Source organism: Nannospalax galili, unplaced genomic scaffold (genome assembly GCF_000622305.1).
Source record: "Nannospalax galili isolate Female #2095 unplaced genomic scaffold, S.galili_v1.0 scaffold150, whole genome shotgun sequence".
NCBI classification, from domain to species: Eukaryota; Metazoa; Chordata; class Mammalia; order Rodentia; family Spalacidae; genus Nannospalax; species Nannospalax galili.
This window is the reverse complement of record NW_008329320.1, coordinates 3,906,190-3,922,150: the sequence shown is the minus strand read 5'-3', so window position 1 is coordinate 3,922,150 and position 15,961 is coordinate 3,906,190. Positions and strand designations below refer to the sequence as shown.

Here is a 15,961-nt window from a genome sequence, read left to right as displayed (position 1 = left end):
AAAAAAAAAAAAACCCTGTTGAGTTAATAAGGATTGAGTTCCAAAGAAGAACACTTTAAGTAAGTATAGTAAATGACCACAAAATTAAGACTGGTACATAGCGCCTGCCCAGAAGCTGAGGCATAGTAATTGAAAAATAAATTAAATATAAACAACACTTTTTTAACAAAGCAAAGCAAAAGGCCCTACTTTTATTTTATTTATTTTTACTAAATCTATTAAATACATATGCTATTTATTCCAATCTTGAATTTAAGAATTTTTAAAAAAATCTACAATTAAACTTTATAATAATTTAATGAGTTGGGAATTTTTCACTTTGGGGAAGGAAGCAACAAATCACATAACCCTTAAACCTATAATTTTGCCAATTCTCTCCCTTTTTTTTCTGTTCTGAAGATTGAACTCAGGGTTTCACATGTGCAAGATGCTACCACCAAGCTACATCTATAGGCCACCGTTTGCCTATTTTTTAAATTATTTCAATAGCCCATCATCAAATCATTCATCTAAAGCAGGGGTCAGAGAGCCAAATCCAGCCCACAGCCTGTTTGGAGGTTTTACTAGAAAGTCGTCATACTTTTTTTTTTTTTTTAAACTCTGGATGATTTCATACTATTATGGCAAACTCATATAATGACAACTTGACCTCACAGCCTGCAAAGTTTACAATATTTAATACCCATTCCTGTATGGACAAAAGTTTTACTCCCTTCAGATTTCTCATAAACTTCATGAAGAAATAAAGATGTATGATAAACTGGACCAAAACTACAGGATTAGAGCATAGTCTGTGGTCCACACCACTGTCTGGCTGCTCATCTGACTGTGTGACTTTCTGAGGGGCATTTGAAATCTCAATCCCTTTGGAGGGCACAGGAAGGCTGGAACTACCTCCTCTAAACGTTAGCACTACATGAGAGCTCTGAACTCACAGGGTCAGATGATTGAATCCCACAGTTCTCAATGTGAATGCCCTGGCCAGAAGTCGAACATGAGTAAAAATTACACCAATTGCTTCTTCAAACTCAGTAAGTTTCTGTAGAACTGGAGAAGTTTCAATAAGTTGTCGATCTGTATTTGGCTCTTGCAGCTATAGAAAAATACAGAAATAAATTTTAAGATCACATGTAGATTTTTGTTACAAGAGTAATTATCAATTCCAGGACAGCACTCTGTAAAATTCCATCTCCCATGGCAGAAATTTCTAAAATGCCAAATAAAACATGGAAGCCTCTTTCTCATCTCTTACAATGGCAAACAAACCTAATATTTAAAGAAGGCTCAAATAATATTTTCCAATCTTCTATCAAATTTCAAGGCCAAGTTCTGTACACAGATAGTTCAAAATCCCTAGTATTAGACTAACTCTCTAAGGAAGACGCAGGCTGAGGAACAGCTGCTAGAGGATGTGTATATAACCGGTGAAGCAGTGGTTCTCAGACTTCAGTATTCATGAATGCACACACCTGCAGGGCTGCTAACAGCAGATGGCTAGGCACTATCCGGGAGTGCCCAACTTTTTCTGCCTGGAGTGAAGGCTGGGAATCTGCCTTTCTGATAAGTTCCCAGGTGATGTGATGCTGCTGGTCTGGGACCTGCCCTTTGAGGCTCACTACTTTCACAGTAACTTAACTATTGTGTGTCTTCTAGGGACCAAACTGTTTTGGCAAATGAGCATCATTAAAACTGAATTCAGCTTCCACTGGAGATTACTACTCCACTAGACAGGTGGTGCTCCACATAACAATGAGCCTTTAACAACCAGCAAAGGGAAAATATAAAAAGTATAACTAAAATCAACATTTTCAACAACTTTGGGGACCTTATATTTTTAATAGAATATTCTTAATGAACTTTGAGTTGCCTTTTACTATTATAAAACCTCTCACAGAAGTTCGATGACTCATTATTCCTATTTATTTTATATACATATGCATATATAATAAAGTATGCAGATTAGGTGAAATACTTGTGCCTATACCGTAAAGGAGAAAGTTAAGTGCAGAATAGTAGGACTTTTTGACCCAACAAAAGAAAAGCATGTTACCATGTATGGATCTTTAAAATTGCTAAATGCTAAGTAAAAGGCCATGATATGGCACTATATTTTTAAGGTGCAGTAAATTTTATGCAATCTGAATCAATTTGCAAGATCCAAATTAAGTTATAATATCAATGTTAAGTTTAATATTTGTTCTACTTGCTCTCTATACCTAGACTTGCCTCTGACATCATCGTCCCTAACTTCAGGTACAAAGCTACAGAAAAGCCAACACAGCATAGTCTGCACAGCACCTGCTGGGGTGGAGGCTATACCTCCTCAGCAGCTCTTTCTGCTGTATAAGGAAAGACGACCCCCATGCTTTCCAGACCATGTGAACACATACAACACATGGGTACATTTTACTATTTATGTCCAAAATTTCTCATTCTGACACCCAGTATAAAGTTATGATACCAGTGAAGAGTCGTCAAAGAATGAAGGTAGGAGGAGAAAAAAGACAAAGGAAGGTAGAAGAAACAGCTAACGTCCTAAAGCTCACTGTAGACAAGAAGGTCACACTTACTTGGAGTGGGTGGAGAGGATAATTGAGCCAGACTTCTCGCAGGTCCTGGAAAATGGAATGATGTCTTTAATGCTCAAGGGAATCATTTAACACACTCTAGAGTACTAAATAAAATGTCATTATTTGAAATACTGAACTATTTCAGATGCTGACTCCACTTGATACAAATTCAATAGTGCTAGCAAACTAATTTTTTAAAAGTGTGTGCACCACTGAAACTGCCTGTAGTGACTCTAATTAGCCCATTAAGCTGAGGAGAAAAAAGCCTCCCCAACCCGCAGAAGTCAAAGATGCCTTTTAAAACTAAGCTACACATTTGCTTAACTTAATACACTGGATAATCTACTGTTTTATTCCTATTTTCCAACTCGCCATTCCCCAGAACTGTGGATTAGCTGTGCCTTCTGTATGAGGAGTCACCTCAAACTTCTTTAGGCACTGCTTTACCATCACATGAGCTTGTTTCAAATGGAGAGGGAAATATCCCATATCTGGTTCATAAGCTCTAACATTTACGAAATCACACTTTTACTGTGGGTCGCACAAATGTTTACTTGAAATATGATAATGAATTAATTTTATGGAAAATTCAAGTATATTATTTCACTGGCTGAGTTAAATCCAAGGGCAGTTATAATTAGAATCTTCTCAGGGTTAAAGTGTTTTTCCTTCAAGTTCAGACTCCAGGGAGCCTCTGACTGAATCTACTTTTAGGCCTTGATGTTAGGTTTTTTTAAAGAAGTGGGAAAAATAACCTGAAATGAAAGGAAAATATTTTTCATAAGTTTGTTTTTCTGGAGGGGTACAGGAAAATTTAAGATTGTAATATACAAGATGATAAAGCAAAATAAAATGCCTAATATTTCTGTACAACTCACAACTTAGCAAAACATAGAGGTTCAGTGCCGATATTTAAAGGGTTTAAAAATCACACTCTTCTTTAAAGGCACATGAAGGGACTTCTGTTAACCAAACCAACGCCCTTTCTCTTGAATTCCCTGTAGTGTGAACTATACTGACTGTACTCCGTTCCCCAGCTTCCATGTTCTCAGTGCCTTGCTCTCCCTCCTGTAGACTACAGGACACTTCCCCACCAGCCTCTGGCTAGTCTCCTCTTTCGTGCACCACCGTTCTTACTGCTTTTCAATAGTGCTTCAGCTGAATTATTTTATTCTGCTATAAAAATGACCCCTCATTTAAGTTGGAACTTTGAGTGCCTTACAGGCATCTTTTACCCCAAATGCAACCAGACAACGCTTCCCTTTTCACATTAAGCTAAAGTATACAGTGTTAGGAAGAGCTGCAGGATCTGGTGGGGTGCCTAGGTTTAACTCTGATTCCATGTTGATAATTTACTTAGTCTCTCTAAGCCTTTATTTCCTCAGGTATAAGCCAAAGATAATCCTAGCACTTACTTCAAAGTAGTCTCTGATACCTCAATGAGTAATGTACTCAAAGAACTAAACCCAGTGCCTGGCCAAAGAAAATACTACTTTCAATAATAATGCATCAACAACAACAACAATAAATCAGCTTTCTCTTCAGTCCTATCCCAATTTTTCCAAAGGTCAAGATTCATAGGGACATGCTGATTCACAGTCTCCCTGTTACTTCATGCTTTTCAGTTAGAAATACTGTGCTTTCTCCTCTGATGTCCACAGCCACTTGTCTTTGTACAACCCCATTCCATCTCACAACTAGACTATTTCACCCACCTTCATTTCCTTTCATCAACCCCAGTGTGGTATCAGAGAAAATACACTGGGAAGGTGTAGATCAGTATCCCAGTGATACCACCAATTAGCTCTAGGACTTGGGCATGCTTCTGAAAAATGGTTAAGACTGATTGAATCATTCATTAACACAGCACATTCACCTTAAACACCTATTACATATGAGGTACTAAGATAAATAGAACACTGCCCTGTCCTCAAAGGGGCCCAATCAGAAAGAATGAAAGTATTTAATAAAATAACCTGCAGTAGGGTCCAATAGTATAAAAAATTATTCTAAACTATGCCACAGCTGCCATTTTCTCAGATTAAATCTATGAAAAGAAATGGGTGCAGTTGAGAATGGTTAGTTGTAGGATGTTGGGCTGTGACAAGATAGGAGAGAGTGGGAACAGAGGAAAAGCCACACACTTCTGATGGGCTGTGGACAGATCTTCCAGGAAGACTTGAAGGACATCAGAAACCTAGCAAACCAGCAGAGGGTGAGAAACAGAAGCCATACATAGGCACAAAAAGGAAATTTCTAAGGAATGGCACAGAAAGTGGGAAAGAGACTGAAATGGGGCGGGGGGGGGATCAGATCAAGAAAACTTCTAACTATTGTGTTGTATATTATAGATTTTGGTGGCTAGTAATCAAATATCTTAAACTAGAAAGGTCCCTGCACTCAAACAACACTTGGCATAACAATGGCCTGGAGCAGTGAGTGATGATAGCCAGCTAAACAGGTGAGAGATGAGGGAATGCAGGACTGCCAACAGCAAAGCAATCCAAGTCACCTGGGTCAGCAGTGATGGGAATTTAAAACTGAATGGACACAGAGAAGAAAAAAGCTTAGGGGCAGAAAAGATCCTAAGGTTTCTGGTTTAAAAGATAAAAAATAAAAGTAAAATATTTGGGGGAACTAAAGGTGACAGGGCCAATACTAAACATGTTGAAATGGTGAGTCTGTGGAACACCTAGGTAATGCTGCCCAGAAGCAATCTGAAGAGCCACCTTTTCCAATTTCTAGAGTGCCAGAGAAAGGCCTGGGTCAGAGATGTTGGGGACAGATACACAAACAGAAGACAGAGGTAGAGACAGAAAAGTATATAATACCTTTCCATCGTCAATCAAAATGAAGCTTCTGATGCATACAAACTTAGTGAGTAAACCTAAAGGGTTACACAAAGACTAAAAGCAAATATTGTCTGTTGCTGAAAGTAAAAATCAGTTGAGGGTAAAAAGAAAAGACAGTGCTGCTGTTGAAAAGGGTCGGGAAGAGCGCGCAGAGTGCCAACAGCAAGAACAGGAAACACGGCTTCCCTCCCACCAGCTTATGAAATGTAACAAGGACCCCCTTGAGCACCTTCTGCCTTTTGACAGCATTGTCCTCACCTGCTCTGCTGTGTCTTATCCCTGAATAAGGACTACAGGGTACAGGCCATTGTTAGCCATCTTCAACTCACCAAATTAATTCCTTATTTTTCTTACCTCAGTCTCACACAAGGCAGCCAAACCCCATTGTTCAGCCCAGCCCTGGCCTTAAAAGGATGCTTCCCTCCTTCCAGCACTAGTTGCCACAGGTTTGTCCCTGGCTGTGTTTGGCTGATTCATTTTCATGACAAAATCACACACACACACACACACACACACACACACACACACACACACACGTGTGTGTGTGTACAATGTACAATGGTTTGTCCACATTTCTTGGCTAATTCTATAGCTAAAAGTCAAGCCAATTTGGAGATGTCAAACAATTTAAAATATCCAAGTCTGTATGCTTGAAAACACTGAAGTGGAAAGCTGTGTATTACTGAGCCCTGTTCAGTTTATAAAAGACACACCAAAATGAATTCTGAACCTCAGTCACTCCATTTGTAAGATAACGTTCAGACTCTGCTTTTCCATTTAGTCACTTCTTGATTTCACTTTTAACAGGTATCATTAAATGCTATGCAGGTCAGCACTGCACTAGGCACTGACAATCTAAGATAAGCGTGCTAAGTAGACAAGTGGGACAGAGCAGTTTAAAGAAAGAAAAGAATCTGAACGCAAATGGATGAAACTAAGAACACGAGATACAAAAAAGCAGGGAAGAGCACAGGGGTGGGTCCAGGTTAAGGAAGGAAAAGGGGCAGGGATGAGTGGAGGCAGGGGAAGCACAGAGGGAAAAGAGGGAGAAAACAGGAAGGAGGTGGCAGAAACTGCCAACAAAGGATAAAGGCCAGAACAATGATATTTTAAGATTTGAGAAAAAGTCCTAAGATACATGCCATCTGCCACAGACACAAATCAAGACGCAGTTGTTTATGTGGGACAAAATGGGAGACCACAGAACATCTGTAGATAATTTTCCCATCACAAGAATACACACATAAAAAATCATCATGTTATCTAGAAAGACAAATAAAAAACTTTAATTCTTGAATATAACATCACACAGGTCACACTTTTTAAAACTATTGATTTTTTTCCTTTTTTTTTTTTCTAGCTACACAAAGTAATGCAGTAATAACATCTGACAGCCACTTAAGCTGAAGGTTTCACAGAGGCTTAAAACCCTGGCTTCGTGTGTTCTTTATTACTCCACAAGGGCTATTTCATTCAATTATTATGACATTTCAATTTGGAATCCAGAGTTGCCTTTCTCTTTACATGTTAAATTGACCTGTTTGGGTACAAAAAGCATCTAGGATGCTCTAGTCCATGCAAGATTAAATAGAGTATCTCTGGCCAAAATTAATAGCTTAATGCTTCAGTAACAGAATTTATTTTAGAGTATTATAATTTGCTTGGGAAAAAAATTCTTCTATGCTGTTTATTCATAGTCTCATCAGAAACTTCCTGTGAACTGGTTTCTAAAATAAATATGCAGTTTTTAGTCTGCATAATTTATAGAAAAATATCATAAACACAAAACCCAAAAGGGTATTATCTTCAACTAAGATTGCATGGGATAGGAATCCATTTATTTACAAATGCAAAATTGAGCAGAGCGTGGTGACACACGGCTGTAATCCCAGCACTTGGGAGGCAGAGGCAGGCGGATCTCTGTGAATTCGAGGCCATCCTGGTCTACAAAGTGAGTTCCAGGCCAGCTGGGGCTAAATAACTTCAAGAAACTTGAAAATGAAATTAAGTCCTATTATTTTTGTATTCATATTTAATCTGTAAGTGTCCATAAGGAAAGATTATTCAAGTGAAAGAAAAACTCCTGGAAAAAATGCCACAAAATTCTCAGTATCTGCTAGAGTTGCATAAGTTGTTGCCAATATACTGAATACCTAGCAGCTATAAGTGACTTAAGTCTTTCATAGTCATTTCAAGCTACAAAACTTTTATACTGATAATATAGTTGAAGAAAACAAAATGACTGAAGATAAATACCGGATCATTAAAGAGCAAGCGTCCAAATAACTGTTTGGCTTCCTCCAGGCTTCCCTCCAAGTAAACAGCTCCTAGATCAAAGGGAAGACAGTGTCAAAAGGAAGTCTGAGTTAATATTCAGAGAAAATTACATGTCTCCATAAAAAGTGAAAAGGCAAGCCAAAACCAGTCACTGGAGAAAACCTGTGAGTTAGTAAGAGATTGTTTTAAAGGTAACATTCTCCCCCTTTTAGCTACGTTTTGAACTAGAAATCAGACTGAAATAGAAAGTCAATTCATTAAAATCCAAGTTCTATAAGCAGAAAAGACCAAACATGAATTCTCCTGAAGGGGGGAGGGATTATATACCCTATTAAAGGGACGCTGCACATATACTTGGCCATGTAAAGAAATGTTAATGCTTCATTTTACTTTATTTATGGTGTATGTTTCAGAACAGGGATTCATGTATCAAAAGCCCTGGATGACAAAGCCTTTGATGACTAAGAAAAAGACATGTATAAAGATCTAGACCAGAGTCTAGATCAGTGAAGACTTCTGTAAATAAAAACCAGTGTAAACTTTACCTATAATTTGAAATAACTAAGTTATACATTTAGCATTAATCACAAATAAGTAAGCACAATGATAACATTCTAAGTTGGTACCAAATAAACCTGGAATAGAATAGTCATATTTTCTTGAAATCAAATTTTTCTATCTTCAGAATGGTTACTTTTCCACATCCAAGGTTAAGGTGCTAAATTTCCAGGGCTTTTGATGACTACATATTACTACATTTATCAATAGTTAAAGCAAAATGATTTTAACAGTAATAGCTACTGTGGTTTGGGAGTCACTACCCAAGCACCAGGCTAAGTATTTCCACATTCTTCTTTCCACCTTCACAGGGCAGGTCAGGAGGTTGTCAGAAAAGATGCGTAGGAGTTAGGCTCCTATGTGATTAGCAGGAAGTCTCAATTAAGTGGAACTCTGCTCTGGACTGAATACTGCCAGGACTGGACACTCTGATTCTTTCAAGAACTCTATGAGGTAAGGGACACTCTCTCCAGCTCTGATAGGGAAACTTAAGATCAGAGATTGGATAATTTGCCAAAGACACAGATCTGACAACTGATGGAACAAGAACTGAATCATGTTTACTGAGCTCTGGAGCCAAACAGTAACATTGCCAAACATTATGTATACAGAGCACAGTAATTTCATATAATAAACTCTCTGGAAATAGACCTATTTATGAAAAACACACATTGCTGTGAAAGACTGGATAATTATTAACATTCTTTTGCCACTATCATCAACATGAAACTATAATAGGAAATTTTGTGTTCATTTTCAAAGAAAAAGGGCAAAAATAAGTACAAAGAACTTTGGAAAATAATGTACTTAATCAAAAAAAATTAGCTTAAAAAACAAAACAGTCAATCAGCTATAACATTTTATTGTAAAGCACACTACAATGATCAGTTAATTAAATTTTCATAATTTTTCTGTAGCTATTATTTACCAATAGCTATTCGTATGCTGCAGATGTACAGCTGAGAAGTTAGCATCTATGTATCCGTCTTGCTTCACAAAAACAAACAGTAGTTATATAGATTCAAGTCCTAGGATTTAAAAAACATTGAGTTTTAAAGATGTTGAAATCAGAAAATCTTGCAAATAATTTGGAATGTGTTCAAAAACAACACTGGGGACTTTCTAGCAACTTAGTTTCTGTTTGCTCACATATGTGACCCTAAATCCAATCTAGAAAGTAATCCATCTCCACATTAGTTCACTTCACTTCAGGAAACACTGAGCATGATGTCAGATACCAAGAACACAAAACCTGGGAAGCATGATTAATTCTTTAAAGGAAGAATCTAAAATAACTATAATATGGTGGGTGCCCACGTGTTTAGGAGCAAGTTATTTCCTTATAAGCTTCCACAATGAATTTCGTATGCTCTCCGGCTAGCTTAGAAATACAAGAAGCAGATTTGAAAAAGCAATTACCTATCAATGCCTCAAAACAATTGGCCATTGCATGACGGAGGTCTGATTCTCTACACAGGTCAGGTCCATGAGCATACAGCATAAATCGATCCAGTTCAAGTTTCTACAAAATTCCAAATGATAAAAAATAAGAGACAGTTTGCCAAAATAACTCAGCATCTCTTGGAAGAAAGTAATGATGGTTACAAACCTGCCAACCTTATGTTAGTTTATTACAGAGCTAGTTGAGTCTACTGTTCATTAGAAGTCCTTTACACATAGGCCAATCCTGAGTAACTTCTTTTCCGAATTCCAACTGTTTGATTTGGAGTCAAAAATGATTGGATTTGGAGGAAAAAAATCTCTCCAAATCCAAGTCCAAAACAAAGGTGAGAATACACTAAAATAAGATTCTTCTACGAGAATATGAGCCTCTGGGTTCACCTAGTGAAGATAAACCTAACCCAAAGGTCTAGAGTTACCCCTGAATCCAGAGTTATGTGATACAGATGATGTCTTCACTGCTGAACAGATTTTGGGAGGTAGAGAAAAGGAGATTTCTTTACAGCTCTAAACCTTTTTTAACTAGGTAAGAATTTAAGGGCCTCTGTGTTTTAGACACACATCCCCTTTATGAGGCCTCCACATTCATCTTTCTGTGGCTCAGTGAGACTTTCGAAGTAATGAGTTGGATCCACCTTAAAGGTTTGGGGAAGATCATTTGTACTAAACATTATTCCCTTTTTTGAATTGGACTTAGAAAATGTGCAACCCAGTACAGGTATATGGGCTTATGAATACATTGGTGCATACTTCTTTCATCTTTGGTTTCAATTTATGGTCTTACCTATATTTTCCCTTTACTTTTATTTATTTTCTTTAAGGATTTTTACATAAGATTTTGATACAAGGTCTCATGATGTAGTTAGGACCTCAAACTCTCAACCCTCTGAGACTCCCAAGTGCTGAGAATACTGGTATCTAACACCAAGCCCAACTCCTGTACTTTGATCTCTGTTGCTCCTTATTTCTTACCCTAATATACAATTAAATATAAATCCTCTTAGAACTAGACCCAAATGAATATTTTCTTGTAAGACGAGACAGAAATTGTATTTTTCTTTTTCTGTTTTTGGTCTTTTGAGACAAGGTCTCCCTGGCCTGGAACTCACTATGTAGACCAGGCTGGCCTTGAACTCACAGAAATTTGCCTGCCTCTGCCTCCCAAGTGCTGACAGTGAGCCACCATGCTTGGCAGAAATTGTATTTTTCATTAAAGGAAAAGATATAAATACTGCATAACCATGTTGCAATAAATCTGTTTCCATTTCTATAAACTTAAATTTAAAGATACCCGCTAAACAAAAACATGCAACGTAATATGGAATATGTCAAAAGTGAATGAACAACCTGACACAGTAAGTCTCTTCAGTCCAGATAAAAGACACTCAGATTTCATGTGTCTCAGTCTCTACACTAAGCATGCATATCCATTTATACTGGAAACAGTGACAGGCATCTAGAGTATAAAATACACTCAAATGAGAGTTTTGACTACCACAAATACAACAGCAGAAGTATCTTTTAAAAACAAATCGATCCCCAAGTGTGAGAGTCTATCCTAGAGTATGTAAATTTCATCTGTTTCACAACTTCACTGGGAAAATCCAATTATTTGCTATCTCTCAAGTCCTGCTTGAGAGCAGACCATGAACTGCATTTTTGCTTATAAACAACTATTCTGGAGTGCTGAGAATTCCAGCTTCTCACATGCCCCGCGTTACTGTCCTTCCTTTCCTATATTGGCATCAGTAGAACTTTAAGAAAGAAAAGAGGGAGGACTAGGGCCATAGCTCTCCAAGGTCCACAGAAAGGTTAGTTGTTCTTCAATTCCCACCACTTCCAAATGGTTAAGGACCACTGGTCGAGACAAAAAAGAAAATATTCATTCATCATGTATCTAGTTCTAAAAAAAAATGATATTTAATTAGGACAAGAAATAAATAGCCACAGAAATCAAAGTAAAGGAGACAGGCTTAGTGGTAGACACCAGTATTTTCAACAACCTAGGAGTCTGAGTCAGGGGTGCACTACAGGGGTTCAGTGAAGTAAGGAGACACTGGCTAGCCTATCATTACTCACAGCTCTGTATTAAATCCAATATGCTATGCAATGATTTGTTTTCAAGCTATGTCAATTTCCTACACTTGGTAAATATCCTCCCTAGGGTCATCCCTACAAGTGTCTGAAGAATAGTTAAGAAATTTTACTATGCCCTAAACTGAAAAGAAATAATAGAGAATGAGCTGACAATCTGTTCCTTGCTAATATATACTACCATGGCATTTATAGAACTATCAGGAAGCATTTTGATAGATCAACTAAACGCTAAAACAGCTTTACATAGCTCTGTGGATTTTCATCCATTGGGAGACTACTACAAGTTAAGCTTACCCTATTGCTTATAGTTTTCAACAGACAACACTATTTACATTCTCAAATGCCACCAGACATAGTTCACAGCCCACTGCTGTAACTGTGATGGTGGTTATTACACAAAATACAACAAAGCTTTCTTGCTAACACACACAAAAAAAATATGCTACAACTGGCTACATTTTAAATATAATTAATGCCTTGACAAGATCAAATCAATAAACCAGTCATAAAATTAGTCTTCTCCAACTTTTATATCAAAATGAAGAGGGAGGTTATTACTTAAGGCAAAAAGAAAAGAAAGCTTACCAAAGTTTTTCTAGTAGACCCTGAGGTTTGTGGATTTGAGTCATAGTACTGTTATTGCATAAATGCAAAGGCCTATAAAAATGTAAGGATTTATCCTAAGAACAATGATAGCAACAATAAAAATAACTAGCTGCTAGAAATTTATTGACATCTCTGAGTGTTTACTATGAACAAGGATCATGAAAACCTCTTTATAAATAGACTCATGAAAACTTATAATCTCATTTAATTCTTATGACCAGCCTGTGGTGGGAGCCAATGGCATTCCCACCTTACAGATGAGACCACTGGGGCTTGCAGGAGAAACCAACTGTCTGCAGACCACCCTGCTTTTAGGAGGGGGTAGACAGAACCTTGACAGCAAAGCCAAAGTGTCCATGCTCCTACCAGTTATGATTTACTGTAAGACAGCAAAGACATGGAAACATCAGACCATGGATGTAAAATCCCCTGAGTCTGAATCAAGAGGTTAGTCACTCAGCTCAGTCAATGAGGCAAGCCAGACAGCCAAAACCCTAAATCTTAATTAATGCAATCTGTGATTTGAGGTGTCTCAAAGGTCTAAAAAGTACCACTTACGGATGTGAATTACCTGAAGTATTCTATTCAGAGTTATAATTCTGCTTGTTAACATAAATTAGTAACAACTGTAATACAGAAATATTACACAAAGGGAGAACATAAAGTATTTCTTTTGTTTTGTTCCCATGTTTCTTTTCCCCAAATGTTTAACCTATTCATGTACATCTGTCAATTTTTTCCTCATCTGTTTTTAAGTTACCTCACTGTGGAATTCATTAGCTACTGGTAAAATTCACAGAGGTAACATAAGACTGAATCCTTAAAACTAATAAATAAATAAGTCAAGCACTACATTCTGATCTACAAAATAGGATACCACTAATATAGTCTGAGGAGTTACTCATCCAACTGCAGAACTGTGTGTGGACTACAGAAGAGAGCGTCAGGCCCAAGCACAGCTGCTTCAGATGCTTGATAATACCTTTGCAAGCATGGCGAGGTGCTGATTCTGAACAATGGCGGTCCGATAGGTTGCTAAGCCTCCTTCTTCCAGACTAGGAAACAAATAGTACAGATGCACACTGCCAAAACAAATAATAATACGACATATAAATGCGCATCACAAAATTGTGGCTTTGGGATACAGAAACACAAGGTGTCTGCAGCACACAGTAGTCACATGAACTAAACTAAAGCTTTGGTTAGAGACAAAAATCTTTCAAAGTTAAATAATAAATTATGTATGAACATACTAAAATCCAAATGGCAACATTTACTCATGTATCTGTTAAAATGTTTATTTCTAATAAAAGATTTCTCTGGAGCAAGGCAGGGTAGTACAGGTGTGTAATCCTAGCACTCTGGAGGCTGAGACAAGAGAATCACAACAAGATCAAGGCCAGCGTGTTCTATACAATGAGTTCCAGGCCAGCCAGAGCTATATAGCAAGACCCTGTCTCAAAGAACAAAAACAAACTGGCGAGATGGCTGAGGTTCAGAGCACTGGCTGCTCTTGCAGAGGACCCAGGTTCAGGTCCCAGCACTCACTTGGTGGCTAAACAACCATCTGTAACTCAAGTTCCAAGGGATCTAAGACCCTCTGACCTCTGTGAGCACTGTATAACATGTGTGCACTTATATACAAACAGGCAATACACTCATACACATAAAATAAAAAAATAAAATATTTTAAAAAGTAATCTAAAAAAACATTAAAACCCCCAAAAGCATGCAAAAGTATTTCTCTAAAATCTGATACACAATCTGTCACATTGTTTATGACTAACAAGAGCAAACATACCTGAAAGTGTGAAATTGGAACTATAAACAAATGCCTTTCCCTGTATAGGGTTATACGTGGGCCCTGAAGACAGTCCTGGGAAGCCCTAAGCAGGGATGCAGTACTGGCCTAGTGATCAACAGCACAGTCAGACAGGAACAGAGCTGAAAGTGGCACAATGGTTGGCTCTGTACAAGGATGAACCAAAGGAGCCCATGGGCCAAGTATGAGCACAGGTAAAAGGCCACACAGAACAGCTATGTGGACCACAACTGCAGCTGCCGTCTCTTATTATCTGTCAGATCTGCTGTCCAGGAGGACAGCTAAGCTCAATGACTCTTAAAGAGTATTACAGAATGGCCCCTTCTCATGCCCTTCTTATGAAAATAACTGATTTAAAGAGAAAGAAAATAGTTCAAGATAATTCCAAATGAAGTTTGTGTCTCCTCCCTTCAGAAGAAAGATTTTGTATGAAAAACAAAATATACTTTCCAGTCTCTACCTCCAAATCAAGAATCCTAAAATGCTTCTGGAAAGAAAACACATACATGCACATATGCACGAACACACGCACATACACATACACACACACACACGCACACGCACACGCATACGCAGAACTCACACACACACCCTAGTCACCTTTATTTCACCCAAGATTAGAAAAAGCGAGAACAGGATCAAAGACAAATCCTGGAAAATGAAATGACATTTTAAAATACCATCCCTTTCTTTTCAAATGGAATGAAGCTCCGAATCATGGAGACCCAGACCAGCTGATCTCTCCTCCCTGTAAGCAACTTTAACACATGCTTGACAGGACAGAGCACCAGCCTTTCATCTTGTAATCTCACCATTACAGCAGCAGCAAGTGCAGTTGTCAGGGCAAGAGCCACAGACATGTGGCTTTTAAGCTCCGCAGGAGAGAAAATACATGGTGTTTCAATGCCTTGTTGGCTAATTACAAAGGGGGTAATGTACTAAATATGCTATCTATAAAATGTAATTACTGGGGAACTGTGGCAGGGGAAGCCTACTTACCTGGTCAGAAACTCAACAACAGCATCACCCAGGAACTCCAACCTTTCATTGTGATTAATCCTACAATGAGAATTTAAAAGCCCATTTAAAACAGCACATTTAGGGCTGGTGAGATGGCTCAGTAGGTAAGAATGACATCGTGCTTCAATCCCTGGGACCTGCATAGTAGAAGTAGAGAACAAATTGTCCTCTAACCTCTACAAGTGCACACACAAATAATAAATAATAAATGAAAGAAAGAGAGAGAGAGAGAGAGAGAGAGAGAGAGAGAGAGAGAAAGAAAGAAAGAAAAAGAAAGAAAGAAAGAAAGAAAGAAAGAAAAAGAGTGTAATTTTTTAAAACTTATATAGTGCTATCGTGTGCACAAGAGAAAGGAGAATGCATTCTAGAAAAGTTCTCAAGGCAGCTTTTTATCACTTAACCTCTAAACTCAACCTAGTATCTAAAGTCCTTTAAAACAGGCCTACCCCATGTGTCATCTTATTTCCTGCTGCTATCCATTCCCACCTGTGTTGGGCTCTGGCTCCCAACCACTTGGTAGCTCTGAAAAGCACTGCACAGAACACCCAGGGCTCCTCTTCAAGCCAGGCTTTTAGCTTCCTTAGGACTTCCCACCCAGCCACAGTGAAAATTTACTTTATCCCTCAGGAGCTCAAGAAAATATCTTCTCTATGAAGATTTGTCTTATCAAAATCAGTACCCCCTCCTCACATATATAC

General features: G+C 38.0%; 1 protein-coding gene across 1 annotated transcript in view; it reads right to left on the bottom strand.

The window, feature by feature from the left end:
- Nucleotides 1-15,961, bottom strand: part of Drosha (drosha ribonuclease III) — a 137,119-nt gene that overhangs the window by 32,375 nt on the left and 88,783 nt on the right. The window contains exons 23-28 of the mRNA XM_008835690.3: nt 15,243-15,302; nt 13,404-13,503; nt 9,677-9,779; nt 7,679-7,749; nt 2,571-2,615; nt 936-1,093 (exon numbers count right to left, since the gene is read on the bottom strand). Coding sequence (XP_008833912.1) covers nt 936-1,093; nt 2,571-2,615; nt 7,679-7,749; nt 9,677-9,779; nt 13,404-13,503; nt 15,243-15,302 — 537 coding nt within the window. The remainder of the gene's footprint in view (nt 1-935; nt 1,094-2,570; nt 2,616-7,678; nt 7,750-9,676; nt 9,780-13,403; nt 13,504-15,242; nt 15,303-15,961) is intronic.